This window comes from Plodia interpunctella, chromosome 19, assembly GCF_027563975.2.
Source record: "Plodia interpunctella isolate USDA-ARS_2022_Savannah chromosome 19, ilPloInte3.2, whole genome shotgun sequence".
Taxonomy (NCBI): Eukaryota; Metazoa; Arthropoda; class Insecta; order Lepidoptera; family Pyralidae; genus Plodia; species Plodia interpunctella.
Genome location: NC_071312.1, coordinates 3,968,656 through 3,988,482, shown reverse-complemented (window position 1 = coordinate 3,988,482; position 19,827 = coordinate 3,968,656). Strand labels below are relative to the sequence as shown.

The 19,827-nt window shown below is 33.3% G+C and overlaps 1 protein-coding gene across 2 annotated transcripts in view; it reads right to left on the bottom strand.

Moving 5' to 3' along the window:
* Window positions 1-5,900: 5,900 nt before the first annotated feature.
* The window catches only part of LOC128678370 (atrial natriuretic peptide receptor 2-like), a 37,881-nt gene continuing 23,954 nt past the window's right edge, over window positions 5,901-19,827 (bottom strand). The window contains exons 2-8 of one of the 2 annotated variants that reach the window (XM_053759852.1): window positions 15,073-15,215; window positions 13,853-13,997; window positions 12,063-12,212; window positions 10,770-10,962; window positions 9,221-9,395; window positions 8,632-8,822; window positions 5,901-8,535 (exon numbers count right to left, since the gene is read on the bottom strand). In XM_053759852.1, the coding sequence (XP_053615827.1) occupies window positions 8,029-8,535; window positions 8,632-8,822; window positions 9,221-9,395; window positions 10,770-10,962; window positions 12,063-12,212; window positions 13,853-13,997; window positions 15,073-15,208 (1,497 nt within the window). In that variant the 5' untranslated portion in view covers window positions 15,209-15,215 and the 3' untranslated portion in view covers window positions 5,901-8,028. The remainder of the gene's footprint in view (window positions 8,536-8,631; window positions 8,823-9,220; window positions 9,396-10,769; window positions 10,963-12,062; window positions 12,213-13,852; window positions 13,998-15,072; window positions 15,216-19,827) is intronic. The other variant, XM_053759853.1, reaches the window with a different exon arrangement.

Below are 19,827 nucleotides of genomic sequence, written 5' to 3'. Positions count from 1 at the left end.
ATCATAAATTTGCAAAAAAAATATTACTCACATAGAAAAGCTCTTTAAGCAGTTTTAATAAGAATCATATGACATTGTGATATAAAAACGTGACAGAATTGACACTCTGTTATACCTAAAATTAATTCATTAGATACATATTTATATATGTATCAATTATGATGTGTCAAATCAACTTTATTATTTTATGAAAATAAATGTCAATCGTCAAATTATTTAGTCCATTTAGCTTAGCTGTATAGTTTCGTTTTCTTTGGCTATAATATATTTGAAAAAAAGGCTACCAAATAATTTGGAATAATATAGAAAATCCATGTTCCTGCTGCTAACAACCGACCTAGAACCCAGGAACTTTATGCCGCGCTCAATGTCAAAGCCAACATTTTATTCCATTTACTTGCACGCCTCGGAATTTTTATTGGCATTTAGTTCTTTACGAGCGACCCTTATTATAGTTCTAATCAAGCATTCCTCCACGGATTAAGTCACCAATACCATGGATTCAATGCGAATCCAACCAAATTCTATTCATAGGTATTTATCAATACCTACATACTTTTTATAACAATAGAAAATAATATAGTAATCATTATGTGATTATTTTTTCCGAAATACATATATTGTAATATAGGCATGTAATAATAAGTAAGTAGATATTTTACCAATTTACAATAAATCATATCAATATGACATTTTCAAAAAATACGCAACTACTATTTTCTCTGGTATCATTAACATGAAAATAAATAATGTTATTACTTCACAATAAATAAATTCAATGCGACATTTTTAAACTATTTATGTAGTTAATATGTACACCAGTTTTAATGGATGTAAATAATCTAACGTTCCGCCAATATTTCAAGTAACTGTTACACAATTTTCAAATGAACATTAATGCATAAATTGCATCATTTCTAACAAAATACACGATAATAAAATTTCAAGTAAATATCATAGAGGGTGTGAGTATGTTTGTGTAAACATTGTAGACTTAAGACCATTGAAAGTTTAGCTTCAACTTAGTTTACGAGCTCAGCTAAAAAAATTACAGTCTAATCATACATAGGGACAGATAGCGAAAAGCAACTTTGTTTTATACTATATAATATAATTATATATTTATGTAAGTTAAGACATTATGTTTTCTGAGTACTTATGTAGGTATTTTCCATATTAATCCTAAACTTCAAACTGATTGTACTATATTCTATTGACAAAAGTACCCACAATACAGGCATTTCAATTTACACAAGGGGCTAGGTATTTCAAGGTTGTTTCATCAAAACATTATATGTTATAGTCTATAGACACGAGACCATTGAAAGTTTAAAATATATAATAAACAAGCGGCCCGTCCCGACTTCGCTCAAAAAAGGCAAGTTATATATTTATGTAGGTAACATATACATGACAAAACTTCTCAAAAGATTTTTTTAGGACATGTAAACTGTTCGTTAAAATATTATTGTGCGGATCGTAGCAGTTTCAGCAGATCGTAAGATATACCCTATGTAATATTCCAAGACACTTTCTAGCCGTGTATCAAATTTCAGCGAAAACCTTGCAGTAAATTTAGCGTGATAGAGTTACAGTTTTTCTAAGCTTCTTTTAAACCTCGTAACGATTTTTTATGCAGAGTTCACTGTTATTCAGACAATTAGTCGCTAGTATTATATAATTCTTTATTTAATAATTAATGAATTCTTTATTCATTTAATTAAACATATATTAATAATTCTTGTACTGTCTACTATTTAAACAACGAGAAAGTGTCACAAGATTTAACAACCTTATTTCTTTAATTTTTCAAATCCCAATCCTAATGTAATTTTCAATTACCTATTCATCTAACACAGAAAATTTCGGACAAAGGAAGATACAATCTAATTTTCTTCCTGTTTATTTTTACGGAGCGTCTTTTGTTTTAAGAAGGTACTTCTCCACAGTTGTTAACCATAACAACCAGACGTGGGCGCTGTAAAAGATAATTCGTAATTAGCGAGTTGTATGTCTGACCCAACCCTTGGACCCGTGGATATTAAAAACCATCCTCCGGAATTTCGTATGAAGTGGTTGAAAATAATCGCTAACGATCCTTTTAAGAAAACATCAAAGATTGCTCGAACAATAAAGTAAATTAAAAAATGTAAGGCAAGCGAATGCTAAATAAAATTGAGTGGACACAGAGATGAAAAAGATGAAAAAAAAATTTCATTTTCATAAGTTTTTCAAAGTAAAGAATCGTTCCTTTCAGAAAAGTAACAATTAACTGCGTAGTACTGTAATTTAACCGTCATTGACAGATCTAGTCTCAGACAACACTAAACAAAGACATCACTATAATGAGCAGAGTAAATAGTGGACTGTAATCGGTTCTAATTTATCTTGCCTTAAGGGACAGGAATTAAGGAAACACCCTGTTTGGCCCTCCTTTATATCATCTAGGATTTGTGCGTTACACAGCAGATTATTATAAACGTTAACAATTAGGCCTTAACAATTTCGCACAATCAAAATAATAACGTCTGCTCGCTGTCATTCTGGACGTTGTGTCCTGGAATAAACACAAGTTATTTTTAAAATGTTTTGGATTTACAACGGGTTAAAAATATGTTGAATGGCGGCTGTTATGCTCGCAACTAAGTGTTTAGAGTCACCGGTGTTCTAAACGACACGGACCCAAGAGAAGTAATATTGTATTTGAACTAGCGGCCTTATGTTACACCTGAACGTTTCGTCCCTGTGCCAAATTTCATCTAAATCGGTCGAGTAGTTTTTTAGTTTAACCATTACAAAATATAAATCTTTTTTTAAATTATATAAGTCAATGAAAGTGAAAAGTCGGGAATCTTGCGACTTACTTCGGTCATCTAATATTATAAATCCGAAAGTCTGTCTTTCAGTCTGTCTAAAACCACTAGGTAGATTTTGTTGAAATTCGAAACAGATATAGTTATTGACCCGAGGTCAAATAGACATCAAATAGACAACCGTGGGTGGAGCGGCACGCAATAGCTAATATCTTTCTTATAATCTTGTCCGATCTTATAATGTTGTTCCGTATACTTTATATAAATACGCAAAAGAAAAAGTTTAGGAGCTTTCATTGTTAACAACCTCCAAGTATTAAAGTACCGGGTCCATTTTGATAACATTGCCCTGATAAAATAACTTTTAATGATTGTTATTGCAACTTTCGTGTTTGACGTTAATATTTTCCTTTATGTATTTTTTATGGTTGTTTTTCGGCAATCGAAAGTGTATTTAGTGGTAAAGTTGAGTAAAGTAATAAGGAATAAGCGGATATATCATGAAAATTATTCTTCTTTTCGTTATAATATAAAATTTAGATTTATTTACATAAAAATAGTAATAAATCCATACATACCTATTATAAAACAAAGTCCTCTGCCCCGTTTATCTATCTGTCAGTGATAAACTCAAAAACGACATCACGTATTTTTATGTGTTTTTCACCAATAATTATTGTGATTCCTGAAGAAAGTTTAGGCGTAATTATATGATTTTACCTAAGTGAAGCCGGGACTAGACGCTAATATATAAATAAGTACTAAATATGAACTCTCTCATCTGAGCGTATTCCTGGTTTCTTCCTCAGCCGTTGGAGCTTGGAGCACAATTCGCTTTTCTACTTTTCTATATAATTGCTTATATTAATAATCTCCCTATTTGTTACAATAACAAAATAAAATCATCTACCTAATTACTAACTAAAAATCTTGATATTCAGGATGCTCTCACAAAATCTGTTTTATTATATTCACGAGTCCAATTGAACATGAAAACGCATTTACGAAGCTCTCGAACATCCATCATGGAAGACAAGGAGCACGTATCGTTTTTCACATTCAAATTTACTACGCGGTATCAGAACCCAAGGCCTAAAGTGTTAACGGATATTACACATATTGGAAAGTCATCTCACATTAAGATGTTTGGAAATTTAATCCTTCCTATTTCAGTATTATTTGTCGGTGTTATTACTTAGATATACCTCTCTCTTTCTATCCTCGCGCGTTCCCATTTGCGTTCTGGGATGTGATGTAAAGAATTATTATGGTTTAAATAACTAGAGATATTATTTGAAATAAAACCATAATGAAAATAAATTAATGCTCAGTATAAAATTTAGTATTGTATTAATTATTTGACAACATTTCTTGACTATATATTATCAGCTGCATTTCATAGCCAATAATAAAAACGTTACCTTATTTAACTTATAGAAGATTTTTTTAATCTCTCAAGTGCGCACCAGTTTTAATTGAAGCTAAGATTCTATGTGAATCTAAAAATCAAATTGGATATTCCTCCGAGCCCTCGCTGGCAAATCGACGATACTCCGCCATTTTATTTTACAAACGTCGACAAACCTTAATACCTATCTCCTCGAGGGCGTTGATGATTAAAATCGATAGACATGTTCTCAGGTACTTGACATTATTACAAAAATCAATATTTTTTGTATCCGGTGATTTATTTCTTTTTCTTAAAAAAATTATAAGTAGTTAAATGGCATATAAAAGATCAAAGAAAGGCAAAACAAAATTAAATTTCTCACTTAATCGTTTTAAGAATATACTTTATTTTATTAGATGGTGGAATATATTATTTTATTATATTTTTTATTGCTCTCTGATTACGCTCCTTACCTCCGGCTGAAAATGTAGGTGTATGTTTTACATGCTCTGCTATCTTGAAATGTTCAAGTAATATTTTTGAACCTTCAAAACTATTTTTATATATATATTTGAGTGGGTTCTAGCAATTCAATTTTGATAGATTTTTTTTTATAAAAAAAGTTATTTCTCCAAAGCCCAAACAAGATACATATACATTATTAGGTAAATAAATTCTTAAATATCGTTACAACTTCATCAATATTGCGCCCACATATCATCATGTTTTGACTCAAATTATAGAACAAATAAATAGGTATGTGTGTGTCTTATCTTTAATTTTTAATCTGTGGTCATCCCTTAAACTGCTGACTTTCTTCCCAATTAGTTTATTCTGATCTGTATTTTGTAAAAATAATTAATACAATATTTTGAGAAAGAAAAAATATATTTTTTGTTACCTTCAAATTGGAATTGTTTTGTAAAATTTGAAGCGGTTTTTGCTTTCTGTAATTATAATTAGGCACCCACAAACAGTACGGCTCCGCCTTTTGATCTTTTGAAAGTGTATCGGTTTTTTGAATGAATATGTTTCGATATATTCCTTGAAATTACGTAAATGTGGAAAAATAATGCCTTTCATTTGACTTTACATCTTCATGTTAAAACGTCGTCTAGAGTTTTTGTTTCTATATCCTTACCACTTACTCGAATATATTTATTCATCAAGTAATGTGAAAATTATATAATAAGATATATATACTTTTAATAACCTACGACGCAAATGTACATTTATAGAAACTTTTAAAGAAATTAGATGATAAATTGCCTAAGAAGCCAAGCCATACCTTCCCGCGTATTTTCAGACCCAATTTCTTCTGCATGTCCCAGTTTGATTCATGGTCTAATTCCTGTAATCTATTGATATATTATTCTAGAGACTTTTAAGCCTATTCAAAATTTTATAATATCCTATCTACGGAATTGGCTCTTTCTGCTATGCGAATTATAAATCTTTCTTATCGCTTTTTATAAATATTAATTGTAAGAGAATTTAATTATTCACTGAACTACCTACTAACTACTAATCATATAAGGCCGTATTCTATTACTTCATAACCTTTTTCATAGAAAAGTTTATGAGATACCATAGAGATATTAGATTAATTTCCTAACTAGATATATGAATAATTACTTAAATTATTCCAAGTAGCAATAGTTTTTTCTAGAGGTACAAACAAACGAAATTATTTCACATTTAAATTTATTAATTTAATCAAATGCAGCAACGTAACACACAGTGTTTACAATACAAAGGAACTCGAAACTACATTAAATAAGATTCCTTGAATACACATTACACATCCACACGACGAAATAATGTTTATTGAAAAAAAAGCTTTAATGCGACCACAGTAGACATACTTCACATTGACAAAGCCAGAGCTGTAAACGAGCTGGCAACGAGCAATCCGCTAATTTGTCGTCGATGAAAAGTATGTCTACAGTGGACGTTTTAAAGCTCTTATTTCAATGAACACAATTTTACCGAGTAGGAGTGGTGTCGAATTGGACTACGACCTTATGATAAAACTTGTACTTTCTCAACAATAATATCACAAAATAACTCTTAAGTCACACCAAAATTAAGGTTATACAACACTATTAAAATTACGTCTTTTAAAATACATGATATATAAATATTTCTTATTATAAAGAACATTTATATAGGTAATTGCAATCATAACAATTTAACTTAAATAATATATATCTTATTATAATGTATCTTAAAATCTTTATGTTCAGTATGGAAATTATTATAATGTACAATAGACAATTGTCTACGTTTTTTATATTCAATGACTTTTTATAACTGAATTCATTACGTTGATAAATAAACATTTTATATATTTTTCATTTATATCAAAAATCAGCTACGTGGTATACAATTAAAGCCACATTACTTAAAATATACTTTTATACAACCAAAGTAAACTATAGACGATGAGGGACAAAAGATATCACTGTCCCTTTCCTCCTCTCATATTTCTTATACGCTTTTATCTTTCTTCTATGAATGAAATGGAAAAAATGACGATGTCTATAACAAAATTAATAAATTATGAATAAAACTTTGAATAATTAGAATTATAATCCTTATTGAGATCAAACACTTTCAGAAACTTAATTATCACAGTAACAGAGTTATTAAACAATAACCAGGCGAATAGTATGATTTAAAATAAGTTAACATACGATATTTAGGTGCCTACCTAAGTTTTAATCAGTTGCATGAAGTTTGTCGCGAGCGCGAATCATCGAATTTGTAAATTGGGTCAAACTCCATCAACTCAATTAATTGAATCTGATAATTTGTTTATCTAAAACAAAATGTACTTAAGTAAATATATAGATACGATGGTGGAGCCTATGAAACTAACAGAGAGACAATATACATAATAGGTACCACTTTTTTTAGGCTCGGTACCATAAAATGTTCAACACTAACGATTCCAAAAAATACATTTAATATTTTATTATAAACTAGCGGCCCGTCCCGGCTTCGCTCGGGTAAAAGTGATTCAAGTGGAAGGTTTAGGTTTACAATTAATTATAAATTGTAAACCTAAACCTTCCTCTTGAATCACTCTGTTAAATAAACCGTTGCATAGTTTTAAAGATCTAAGGTACATAGGGAGAGACAGCGGGAAGTGACTTTGTTTTATATAAAGAAGATAATGTCATATTTTTTACTAGATTGGTTTAAGATCGGCTAACATTAGAACATCGAAAATAAACTGGCACAATACATACTTCTTTTCCAAATATTCTATCAAATATAACTAAAGTAGATAGAAAGAACACGCAAAGACATTACAATCTTAGAAAAGGCAATTTTGGGGTACATTCATTATATCGTAAAGACTTCCTAGAATATGACTGATTACATCAAAGTACCTACATCGGTAAGAAAGGTATGGAAGTATAAAAGATCAGTAAAAACACTACAGGGGCTAAAGTGTATAATACAATAGTATTAATTTTTAAATATTTTGTCATAGACACATAAAATTCTCACTACATCTTTCTGATGGATCGCTTCTGCGATTATCTATATAAGACATAATATATTATAATATTAAGTAACTATTATTACAATCTTACTAAAATTCGGAGGGTCATTGGTCACCCACTATAAACTATATTTTAGTTAACACACAATTTTAATAGTTCTTATAATAATATCTAGACTAAAAATCAATCATCTATGTGCTTGGCACAAGATATATTTAATAGATACTTTACAATAAAATCTACAATGTCTCGTTTATCCAATATTGGCTTAGACCGGACTGTAAAACAGTAAGCGTAAACTTTCATTCATTCAGTCTTTAGGTTTTGCTTTACTTCCATTCTCGTTGACGACGCAATTGTTAAATCTATTTACTACATCCCTTACTTTGCCTTTACTAATTACAAGTTCCTTATCGTAAGTCGGAGTAATGATTTTTCTTTCATTTCCATTGCAGACAGATTTTGTACTCATGACAGAAGCAAAATTAGCGCTCTGTGACTTTCTGAACTCTCTGACAGCGTTATCTATGTTGTTTATTAGATCTTTTGCAACGAATGTTGCTATCTCATGCTTGATACGATCTCTTTCGTTTAGCAATTCTATGGGTCTGTGGTTTGTAATATCTTTTGCATCGTTCCTATCCGGACTCTGACTGTGTGTGAGTGAATGCGAAGCAGGACTGTCTGGACCTTGGAATGTGATGCTAGGATTATTTATAATCCCTGTTTGAATGTGATTTGATTCTTCCTGCGACTGACTATAATTACTTTCTTCTTTCTCGCCAATTAACCAATATGTTGTCATTTTTCCTTTACCCTAAAAACAGTAAATACGTTTTAGTATTTTCCAATAATTTATTTAATGTTCGGAGGTTTGCAACTAAAAAAAAAATTAATAACGTTGTATACATACCTTCATAGTGATCTCTCCTCTGCATTCTAATACGAAACAGTCGTATAGGTCTAGGACTTCTTTTGTTTTTGGACTAACATGGATCTTAAGTGCTTCTCCGTGAGATTCCATTCTCGAGGCCGTGTTAACAGTGTCACCGAATAAACAGTATCTTGGCATTTTTAGGCCTACTACTCCCGCCACACAGGGACCTGTATAGAAAAAATGCTTCATTTCATCGCTTCGTAGCTTCGTAGGACCACCAAACGTGGATTTATTATTATGCAAAGATAGCAAAATTCTTATTTACAAAGTGAAAAAACTGTACATACATAAATTTAAATGAAATTATGTTAAGTTTACAGCTTTTTACAGACAGCTTACTAGCAGTTTTTCTTTATTTAGTGAATATTTAGAGGTCCTTGTTTGGAAACCTCACTACATATTAATTTTCCTTCTCATCTGGGAAAATAAATACAATTTTGATCTAATCTACTTTGGAATCATTGTTGTTGCGGCTCAGCGGTCAATACTTTTAACCACACAGTCATTGAGTGATCCAATTCGAATGCGGGACAAGGCACACCATTAATGCATATTAATCGCGTACCTGTATGCATACCAATCCTCAGAAGCAGTCGTTCCCCAGGCCTATGAGGCACAGTCTTCAGTCTCACCGCCCTGAGCAAAGCCAGTGACATACGAGCGATCTCCGCAGCGTGCCGGTTTCCGTTCCTCATTGGTAGACCCGACACCACCATGTAGGCATCGCCTATTGTCTCCACCTATTGGACACAGAGATAGGTTTACGCCCAGTATTTTCACAATTTCTTCCCAAACAGTCCGGCGCATTGCCAACCCTGATTCCACCATATAAGTATCACCTGTTGAATATACCCACTCAATACGTTCCCTTCTACCCCAATAATGACGTAATATAACCCATAACTGACCCAGATATGGAATGACGTTACAAGAGAAAACCATTTGGCGTAGATATAAATAAAACGTTGCCATTACGTGATCATATTTTACTTATTCTTTTATACCTTCATCAAAGATTTTTACGATATATGATGTCAATGAACATTTCTCAGTATTGGCGAATAGACCACTAACTTCCACTACATATAACTTTTCATAGCTATTATTCCCTAGGGGCTCCGACCCATCTTGAAATATATTTTCTGAGAGCAAGGGTCGAACCACTTTATGACTATGATTGGGTGCAGGTAGATTAGCTACCTACTAACTTTTAGGTAAACCTTCTACAGAAACAATTAGATTGTTTTACGCATGATATTGTCTTAATTTGAAACTTTAAACTGTGGAGGTTCTTTATAGGATTAAAACTCATATGTGAACCGAATACTCCCAGGCTCGAATCCTCCTCATGTCGCATAAGTTTGTTTACAATCGGACTCATGTATGATGATAGTTCTCGTCTACCACTACTTGCTTCTGGTGAGGGAAACATGGAGTGTCAGAAATTTGAAATACGACTATAAGAACTATGTAATCTTCCGATTTAATTAATCTAAATATGTATCTATTATGCGAGTACTCTCTTATTAAACAAATTGTCTAACAAAGCAATTTTTATAAGGTTTCCTGTTTGAAAAAGAGACATCAAAGGGAATATTTTTTATCTAAGTAAACTCAGTTATGTATACTTTTGATCAAAAAAATTGTACTTCGAGTAGTAGAGGTATAATCAAAAATTAAAAATTTTAATAATTAACCAAAAAACTTTTCTTTCAACTTTTCTTCATAACTATGAATCTTTGAAGTTTGGATGTGTGTTACTAAATAATATTATTTTAATTGATCGCATTTTGATATAATTTGGTACATGATTAAAATTCTCACAAGAACAGAATCCCGGGGCGCAGACATTATTTAGTCATGTCACAAATGTCCTGGTCATAACATCTCTCCAACTCTCTTGTCGGAGCCCAGGACCTGCTATATTCAGTGTGAACATTGACATTATTTTGTCTACCGGCTTAGTCCATGATACTTAACAACTTTTCGTACGGAAGGATCCCCGAAATCGCGAAAAAAAAAGTATAGATCAGGTGATTTTTATCACGATTTCGCGAATTTTGACCGGTCATCCTGTAGTTCGTATCCTATAGTTCGTAATCATAACATCATACCTTATAAACATCAAAGTTCTCGATGATAGAATCAAAGCTAGTGTACAGGTCGTTCAGCAGGTCGACGACCTCAAGCGGGGTGGACTCGGCCGAGAGCTGCGTGAAGCCGATGATATCGCTGAAGTAGATGGTCACTTGGTCGTACGTCTCGGCCATCACCGGCTGGCCCATGATCAGCTGGGATGCCACGGATCTAAACATTAGTATATCATTTATTTCTTTCCCTCTCTCTCATCTCCGCATGTTCCAGGATGCGTTCGGGGCTGTGAAGTCGCGAATCCCGGAGTCACGCTTCGTGCGAATGCTATTGTTGCCATGACTTTGTCGATTAAATACGATTACGTACTAACAAATGTAGGATACAGTAGCCACGCTACGTTAAAAATAAGCATAACATATTACTATAAATTTTGTTGGAACGTTATTAAATCCAAATCAACCGCCCATCTAGCGCTATATTAACACAAAAAATATTTTTCTCATAATCTTCATAATCTCTCGCTATAATAAGTTTCCTGGTTACTTCTTACGAGCGGAAGACTGTTCCTTAGTAATAGGATTACGGTTTACAGCCTGTAAATCCGTTGGAAATCGCGACTATAAAGCTGGAAACACTGATTATAAAGCTTCAGCCGTATCTCGTAACGTCGACAGTCTTCTGACATCGTAAAGTATTGGAACTAAACTGTAAGTATTTGACAGAGAACATTTAGATTTTATTACTTTACACTTTTCTTAATATTTTTTTAATAAAAAAATTAGCCTACAAAAGTAAAATACACCTAAATATTTCTTAAATACATACTTAGTGTAAAAGTAGGTTGCATCAGCCAACTATAACCTGCGCAAAGTAATTTTTTTCAGTGGCGCGCTGATTGAAGTCAACGTCAAAATTGACTGGTGCAACTCACCCTAAGTTAAAAAAGGATATAGTAAACCATTTTAAACATTCAACAGAAAAATCGGACCGAAGGATATACACGCTTTACATTTATTTGACCGACAAACATTCGGATAACGAACCCTGAATGCCGGACCAGGCAACTTATTCAATTTATTAAATCAAACTTAACATATATCTGATGACAGAGTAATTTAACATTGTACAATTTTTCACATAATTCATACATGAATTATTACAACTTACAAGAGTAATTTACAGTGAATATTACCTAACAAAAATCTTAGATTTTCCATAATGATCAGCTTTAAAATCGATTTCTTTAGAAAACAACTCCGTTTCATTGCTAGTACAGTAAAAAAACAATATGTACAATGTAGACAGTATCTTACTTGGGCAGCAGTTGGTAAAGGAGTTCTTCACATTTCCTCTTCTCCTCCAGGTAGTCCGACGTGCGTTCCTCCACCAAGGCCTCCAGGTTATTGGCGTACTGCTCCACCTGAGTCAGCAGCATGTCCAAACGGGTCGATGTTTCGCAGTCCCTGACGTCAAATATATATCATGATCTTTATGTGATGCAAGTGTCCTTAAAAATGCCTCTGCTACCTTAAGAAAAATCTCACGCCATTGACAAAATAATCGGTTTAGTGCAGATTCTTCGGGCCTCGTTTGTACTTGTGTAAGTTAATTTTCAATTTTTTTATTATTTATGTTTATCTGTCTGTTCAGCCTTCACAGCTACAGACAGATAGACATACGCCACAGTGAGTTAAGGGAAGTTTCAGACAATCCAGAGCCTTGGAGTAGTAAAGTCCAAAAAAGTCAAATATCCCGAGATATTTTTATCCAACAAAATGATTCATTGATTCTCTTTTATCCACAAATTCCCTAACAACCAACAAACTGGAGAAAGTTTATATTTAATTCTGTATGAATTTTTTTGTCTCTGAAATATTTCAGTCTTCATTAGTTTCTTCATTTTTCTGCCTACATTTGTTTCATTGCCCATATTATTTGTTATTTCCGTCTTGAAACTACGAGTACACAGAGGAAAAGTAACAGTATCACTTTATCCGAAATCCAAATTATTAAATTCAAAGTAAATGCAAAAGAAAAAATAATTTGACTTGACATTGAGATTGCGAAATCTAATAAAATATTCGAAACATTCTTATCTGAAATAAATTTTGACAGACAGAATTTGTCTCAATTTGCAATATCCTAACGATTTCTTTATTAAAACATCTTGCCGATTGAGATGATTCTACGCAAAATTAATTATCAATATATTCCATTTAAATACTGAGAATAGTAGACGTGATTTTAAAAATTTCGCTTTATCGAGAATTTTAAATTTAATTATATGGAATTACATTGCTTGCTCATTATTTAAGAAGTTTTGTTTACTTTTTTCGTCGAAAGCAAATTAAATTCTAACAAAAGATTTCTCCAACAGTCGTTGGATTAAACAGAATTGTTTGGAGGGGTCGACTTGGGCCAGACATTCCATTAACGCAGATGCAGACGTGACAAATGTATTTTGTGGGACATCGGTATGTGTCCGCTTGGCAGCCATTTTGAAATTTAATAGATATTCTAAATTTCGGTACTGCAGCTAACAACCAACTGCATCCACTACAAGATTAAGAGAAAGAGTAACCTTAGTCTTTTCAGCATTTAGTTAATTTTAGCATCTTGATCCTAACGCTCCAAAAGGATTAATTTTTATGTGCATGCTGTGTTCACAGCCTTATTTATGTATGGACATATGCTTGTTACTGTGTTATGTATATTTGTGAATCTTAATAAAAGAAAAATTTAATTATACATAAAAATAAATGCTTGCAGGTGTGTATAGGGGTTTAAGATCCTGAAGCTCTGTACATATGGGTTCCTAACACGTTACATAAAATACATTTTATTTATATACGAATAATTATGGTTTTGATACTTTAATTCAGGCAATCAATCATCGTCATCACAGGTATTATTTAGGTGAAGACACGAAATAACGATACGTGATATCTATAGCATGCTCTCCATTTAAATTTGCATACCTACATACATTTACATACATAGGTACGTAAAAATTATATAATGAAGTATACTTTTTGATATTACATTATAAATTATGTACACACATGTTTTTACTAATATATTATGTTTGTCCTTGAAAACCTACTTGTTAATCCTGTGTATATTCTCCTTGAGTGCAGAAAAGTCTGGTCGATCATCATCAGGCAGCGTCCAGGGGGGTTCCCCCGTCAGCGACTGTCGGGGCGACGCAGATAATGGAGACGTCCCGCGGTTCCGCATCTCCGCGCTCCCTGCAATCACACAGTATTTAAAATCCGGGCTTCACAAATACTGTGCTGTCTTTATATTTATAAAACAATGGAATTCCATAACTTATGACAAACGAAATTCTATTGGTTGTTTGGTTGTTAGTAGGTACTACGTGAGTACCTACTAATTCCATGGGCCGCGCACTAGTGCACCATTTTGTCTAAACGTCAGCGACGACTTTTGAAAATCATTTTCACAGACGCGGGCGAAGCCGTGGCCAGAAGCTAGTTAAATATATGGCGCTACTGTGCATAAAAACGTAAGTTTCTTTTAAATATAATACGCGAATAACACCGCAGCATGCAGTTAATAATTTATAAAATTTATATAATGGACTTAATAGTAAATGCATTATTTAACAGTTAACCGCGTCATGCAGAGATTAAATCCTTTACGTATGTTTTTATTTCTAATAATTTTTAATTAAATAAAACTAAGCTACTATAATCAAACTTACTTCGATTAAATCTACCCAAAGCCACAGCTTCCAGTTCATTTTAAATAAAATGCGATTTAGATGGAAATTCTGAGGTTATACCCATTTTAACTTCAACATACTGAGCTAAAAGTTTTGATGAAAAAGAAAAGTTGTTCTCAAACAATAATCCGAAATTCTCCAAAAGAAAACGCTCAGATGAAAGAGAATTTTAAATTCCTAATTCCTGAAATCCTTTTGGGAGAAAATGGATTGTAGAATTAATGAAAATTGAGATATTATTTTCCAGTTATTTATATCTCTCTTCTTCTAAAAAAACATTTTCTCCTAATTTTTATTATTAACACACTCACACCCAATCTTACGCATCTATATCCCGGAGGAGTCATAAAATAGTTCCCATAGTCGGGATAAAGGTAAACCTGAGAGGTTAACATTGTTATTATTTATTCTAAGTTAAATTAACTCACTAGATTGTGATTACCGTAAAATGTCTGTGTTGTAAAATGTCAGGAAAGAGTTACCTGCATTTGGAAGACCTGGAAGATAAATAACAAAGCCCGTCTTCGAGTACTTTACCCTGGTACATCAATACCTAGATAAAAAAGAGAGTTACGTACTTTTAAACTTGTCTTCGAGTATAGCGGCGCAGTAGTCGCAGGCGAGCGTGCAGTGTGGGCGTCGCATCTCGAGCAGAGGGCTGACCGCGCGCCGCGGGCTCGGGGAGTCCGCGCCTCCTGGCGGCACCAGCGACATCCTTCTGCTGGCAAAACCAGATTTATGTTCTCCATAGAAATTGTTTTTTTTTTTACATACTTCGATTTAGTACTGAGATCACTGATTTGGTATTATATTGTTGTAGATAATCTGACGCCCTATGACGACGACCTCGGTGGCGAAGTGGTAAAGTTCTTGCCTCTGAACCGAGAGGTCCCGGGTTTGATCCCCAGTCGGGTCATGATGGAAAATGATCTTTTTCCGATTGGCCCGGGTATTGGATGTTTATCTATATATGTATTTGTTATAAAATATAATATCGTTGAGTTAGTATCCCATAACACAAGTCTAGAACTTACTTTGGGGCTAGCACAATCTGTGTGATTTGTCCTAATATATTTATTTATTATTATTTATATGAAGAAAGGAACCAGGACATCGCTCATATACGAGAGAGAGATAAATCGCCATCGTCACATATTTCATTATGCACATAAATACCTCTGGTATCATTCTCTCCGGTGCTATGTTTTCGGTGTCCAAAGTGGCATACGCTATGTCTCACTCAGATCAGAAACACGATCATCTACACCTATAAAGTATTATTTTTGAAAAATGCACACATTATTTTTGTTTGTATAAATGTATTCAAGAATTGCCAACATAATATTTCGCATCATTTGAAACTGCAAACTGTCTGCGACATTTCTCTGTAAAGTGCAGCATTCATTCATGCAGAACAAAAGTCCGTCTACACAACAATAACTGTTCCGCAACGTTGCTGGGACACCTGTAACGTTACAGCGTTACAGTCACGTTACAGTTGTAGTATCAGAGCCGGATTTAGGGCAGGATAGGTGAGCCACTGCCCTGGGACCTCTACAAGATAGGCGCCCCAATAGATATATATCCCCCAATATTTAAAGAAAAAACAAAACTGTTACTTTTTATATTTAACGTCAATCTCAAATGAAATACATGTATTTTATAATTAATTAGTATTCAATTAAAATTGAATTTGCAATTTTATTTTTACCTCCCCTATTCTATCCCAGTTGCTATGCCCTAACAAAGCCCACAAATGTATTTTTTTTTACTAAACCTTTTTAACTTTGTAGATGTAATAAAGTATTGAAATTGCTTAATACTAACAAGGACATGATTTTGATTTTTACAGAATACAAACTTTTGCGTATATTTTTCTTTTGAAAATTTTCGCCGTTGATGATATTTAAATCATAGATTTAGAAAGGGCCCCGCGCTTTGATTTGAATAATATCTGACACCAGAGCAATAACTCATTCCATCTATAGAATGAGTTTGACGACCTCGGTGGCGCAGTGGTAAAGTTCTTGCCAGTGAACCGAGAGGTCACGGGTTCGATCCTCGGTCAGATCATGATGGATAATGATCTTTTTCTGATTGGCCCGGGTCTTGGATGTTTATCTCTATATGAATTTGTTATAAAATATAGTATCGTTGAGTTAATATCCCATAACACAAGCCTCGAACTTACTTTGGGGCTAGCTCAATCTGTGTGTACAAAAATAATAAATAATAATATAAATATATTAGGAAATATATTTATTTTATTATTTATTATTATTGTTATATTAAGAAAAAGGCCATAAATTAAATTCTTAACGTTGTTATTGATTTTATATCACTTTCGGTATTCGACACTCTAGCTACCGTCCAACGAACAGCGCAGCGCTGAAATATGATAAAAAAAATTGTCACGACAAAGAACAGATACACTGTCCTGTGAACAGATATACTGCAACAGCTTTTTAATACCTTTTTTTGAACGATAAACCACCGATGCGAAGCATCATTTATTATCCGTATCATTTATTTGCAAAACAAGTGTTAGGTACTAATATTAATTAATAACTAGGGGATTCTACTTCTTCATTGTCCCTTATAAATCTAGTGTTACAGTACTAAATATATGACGACCTCGGTGGCACAGTGGTAAAGTTCTTGCCACTGAACCGAGAGGTCCCGGGTTCGATCCCCGGTCGGGTCATGATGGAAAATGAACTTTTTCTGATTGGCCCGGGTCTTGGATGTTTATCTATACATGTATTTGCTATAAAATATAGTATCGTTGAGTTAGTATCCCATAACAAGTCTCGAACGTACTTTGGGGCTAGCTCAATCTGTGTGATGTTATTTATAGTATTATAGTATATCTGACGAGACTCAGGTCAATGAACCTTACACGGAGATAATAAAAGTTTTCATATAAGTTCGCTGGCACGGCCATTGCAGAAAGCCGGAAGATTTAAAACTAGGACCAAATTTAATATACCTCGCCACACAATCGATTTTATATTAATATTCATGTTTAATATAAAAAAGATTTTTAGATCTTTATGAAGCCCGCGGCAAAAATATCTTGTATATTTTTTATACAATATAAACCCATTGGGACCAATTTGACTTCGAATCGTGAACTAAGAAGTATTATATTATATGTAATATAAGTATATCAAATTTCATAAACATATCTACTACTACGTCTAGTGGTTTAAAGAGAAAGAACGACGGATTTTTAAGAGAAAACGTCTACTGTTTTTTGTTAACCGGTAAATTAATTATTTTAAAAATCTCATCATCTTTCAAGCATATGAATTTGCGTAGGTTTAATTTAGCGCTTAAAAATGAACATACACAACGATAAAGCAATTGACTACAAATATTGCCTAACATTTTTAAACATTGTGTGTCGAAAAAGTAATTCCACATTCAGAATCCGAGGAAAACTGTTCAAAAGTGTAAAAATAAAAATACAAATGTTAACTGAAGCGTTGGAATCTCCAGTGTAGATCAAACGTAGCGCGTGGTCTGAAACACCGCTAACTTTTGTTGGACTTCGAAAGACGTTGAATCTTACTTTTGGATCCAACTTTGCGTAGCTTACTTCAAGTAACAGTCTGTATAGAAGCTAGGAAAAAAGGATATCGCGCCAAATAGATACTAATAAAATTAGTATTATGTGCTTTTTCCGATTCTTTTCTATCTGTAAACCTATTATCATCAGCCATTTTAATATCCCTACTGCTGGAGTTTAGCGTACAGGCCTCCTTTGTGCATGGATAAGGAGTACCAATGGTAATGACATTCGGAGTGGTGGCCAACGCCTTAACCTGCCTTAAAAAAAGGAGGAAGAAAAGGAAGAATGGAAAAGTTTGAGATTGACATCCATAAAATGACCGACCATTTACTTCCTAGCAATATTCTTATTTTTCTAGGAATATTCTTTCCCTTCGAACTACTAGACGGACTTATGTAAATAAGGGAAGAATATTACCTCTCTTATAGAGTATTTTCATATACAATATATCTTCTCTATCTCTTTGAAGTAGGCCTAGCACACTGTAATCATTATTAGCATATGCAACAATGCAAATGACACTGCAGAGTCGCTAGGATTGCATTTTGCATACATTACCCGTAGCGTAACAATCATGCTTGCAGCAAATTTTATTGAGCTATAAAAAAATCATTGACACTAAGAACAGACATTTTGTATAAAATTAATGTGGAAAATGTTATAAAAGATTATTATATCAATAACTACGTCACATATTTTTTTCAGGGATGGCGAGTTAGAGTTTTATTCCGTTTTTTCAACTATATCTACACTTCTACACTAATATTATAAAGATGAATGTTTGGTTTAATCTTTCTCTACTTTACATGTCGCTGTCAATGGCATTTGACAGCGAGAACAAGTCAAATAAATATCTGCCCTAAATTGGGCCACCGAACTAGCTTTACTTTTGTTTTTGCTTCCAAGAGATGACATTTTATTTTATAAAAACATTACATTACATTCCTGGGTGACATAGTGTTATTTTCATCCCTATATTTAAACGACGGCTAAGCACATTAGTGAGTTAATATTAGTTAATTTACAATTTGACAAGGAAATTATTAAAAAGAAATGCTAGTATACACCCAGTCGGAATTAGTAGACTCCGAGTGTACCTACAAATTCTATGCCCAGTCGTGATTCGTCGCTACGATGCAGCACGTTTTAGATTTAATACTAACATGTATGTACGTCAAAACTTCATACAATTTCCACGATTTTCTGCATTGATCCGCCGACGGAAGTCAACGTGACTGAGCGCAACGGAGCAATGGAGCATGGCTCTAACGATTATACGTTTATCTAAACTAGCATGTATATTCCTTCTAAACGAGTGTAGCACATTTTCACTTGTTTGTATTCTTTCAAACTGCACTTGGAATAAAGAGGGGCAATTTATTCCGGCGTCCGTGGTCCAACTTTATTCATTTCAAGCTCAAGCGCCAAGTGGAAGTGTTGGAAAGGAATTCAACAACAACAGACGATATAAATGAAATTTGTGTTCTCGTACTGTTTATGAAACAGGATAGCTCATTTCCTGGACTTTATATTCATTCATTATATTATGCTTGTTTTCAATACCTCACTCTACCACTCTCAATCTACCAACTGTGAATCGCTGTCACTTCACTGCATAGTATAAACTATGTCGCTTCCCGTTGTCTGTCCCTATGTATGCTTAGATTTAGATCTTAAAACTACGATACGACCACGATTTTGATGTAGATTTTTAAATAGATAGAGTAATACGAGGGAAAGGGTTATATATATATATACC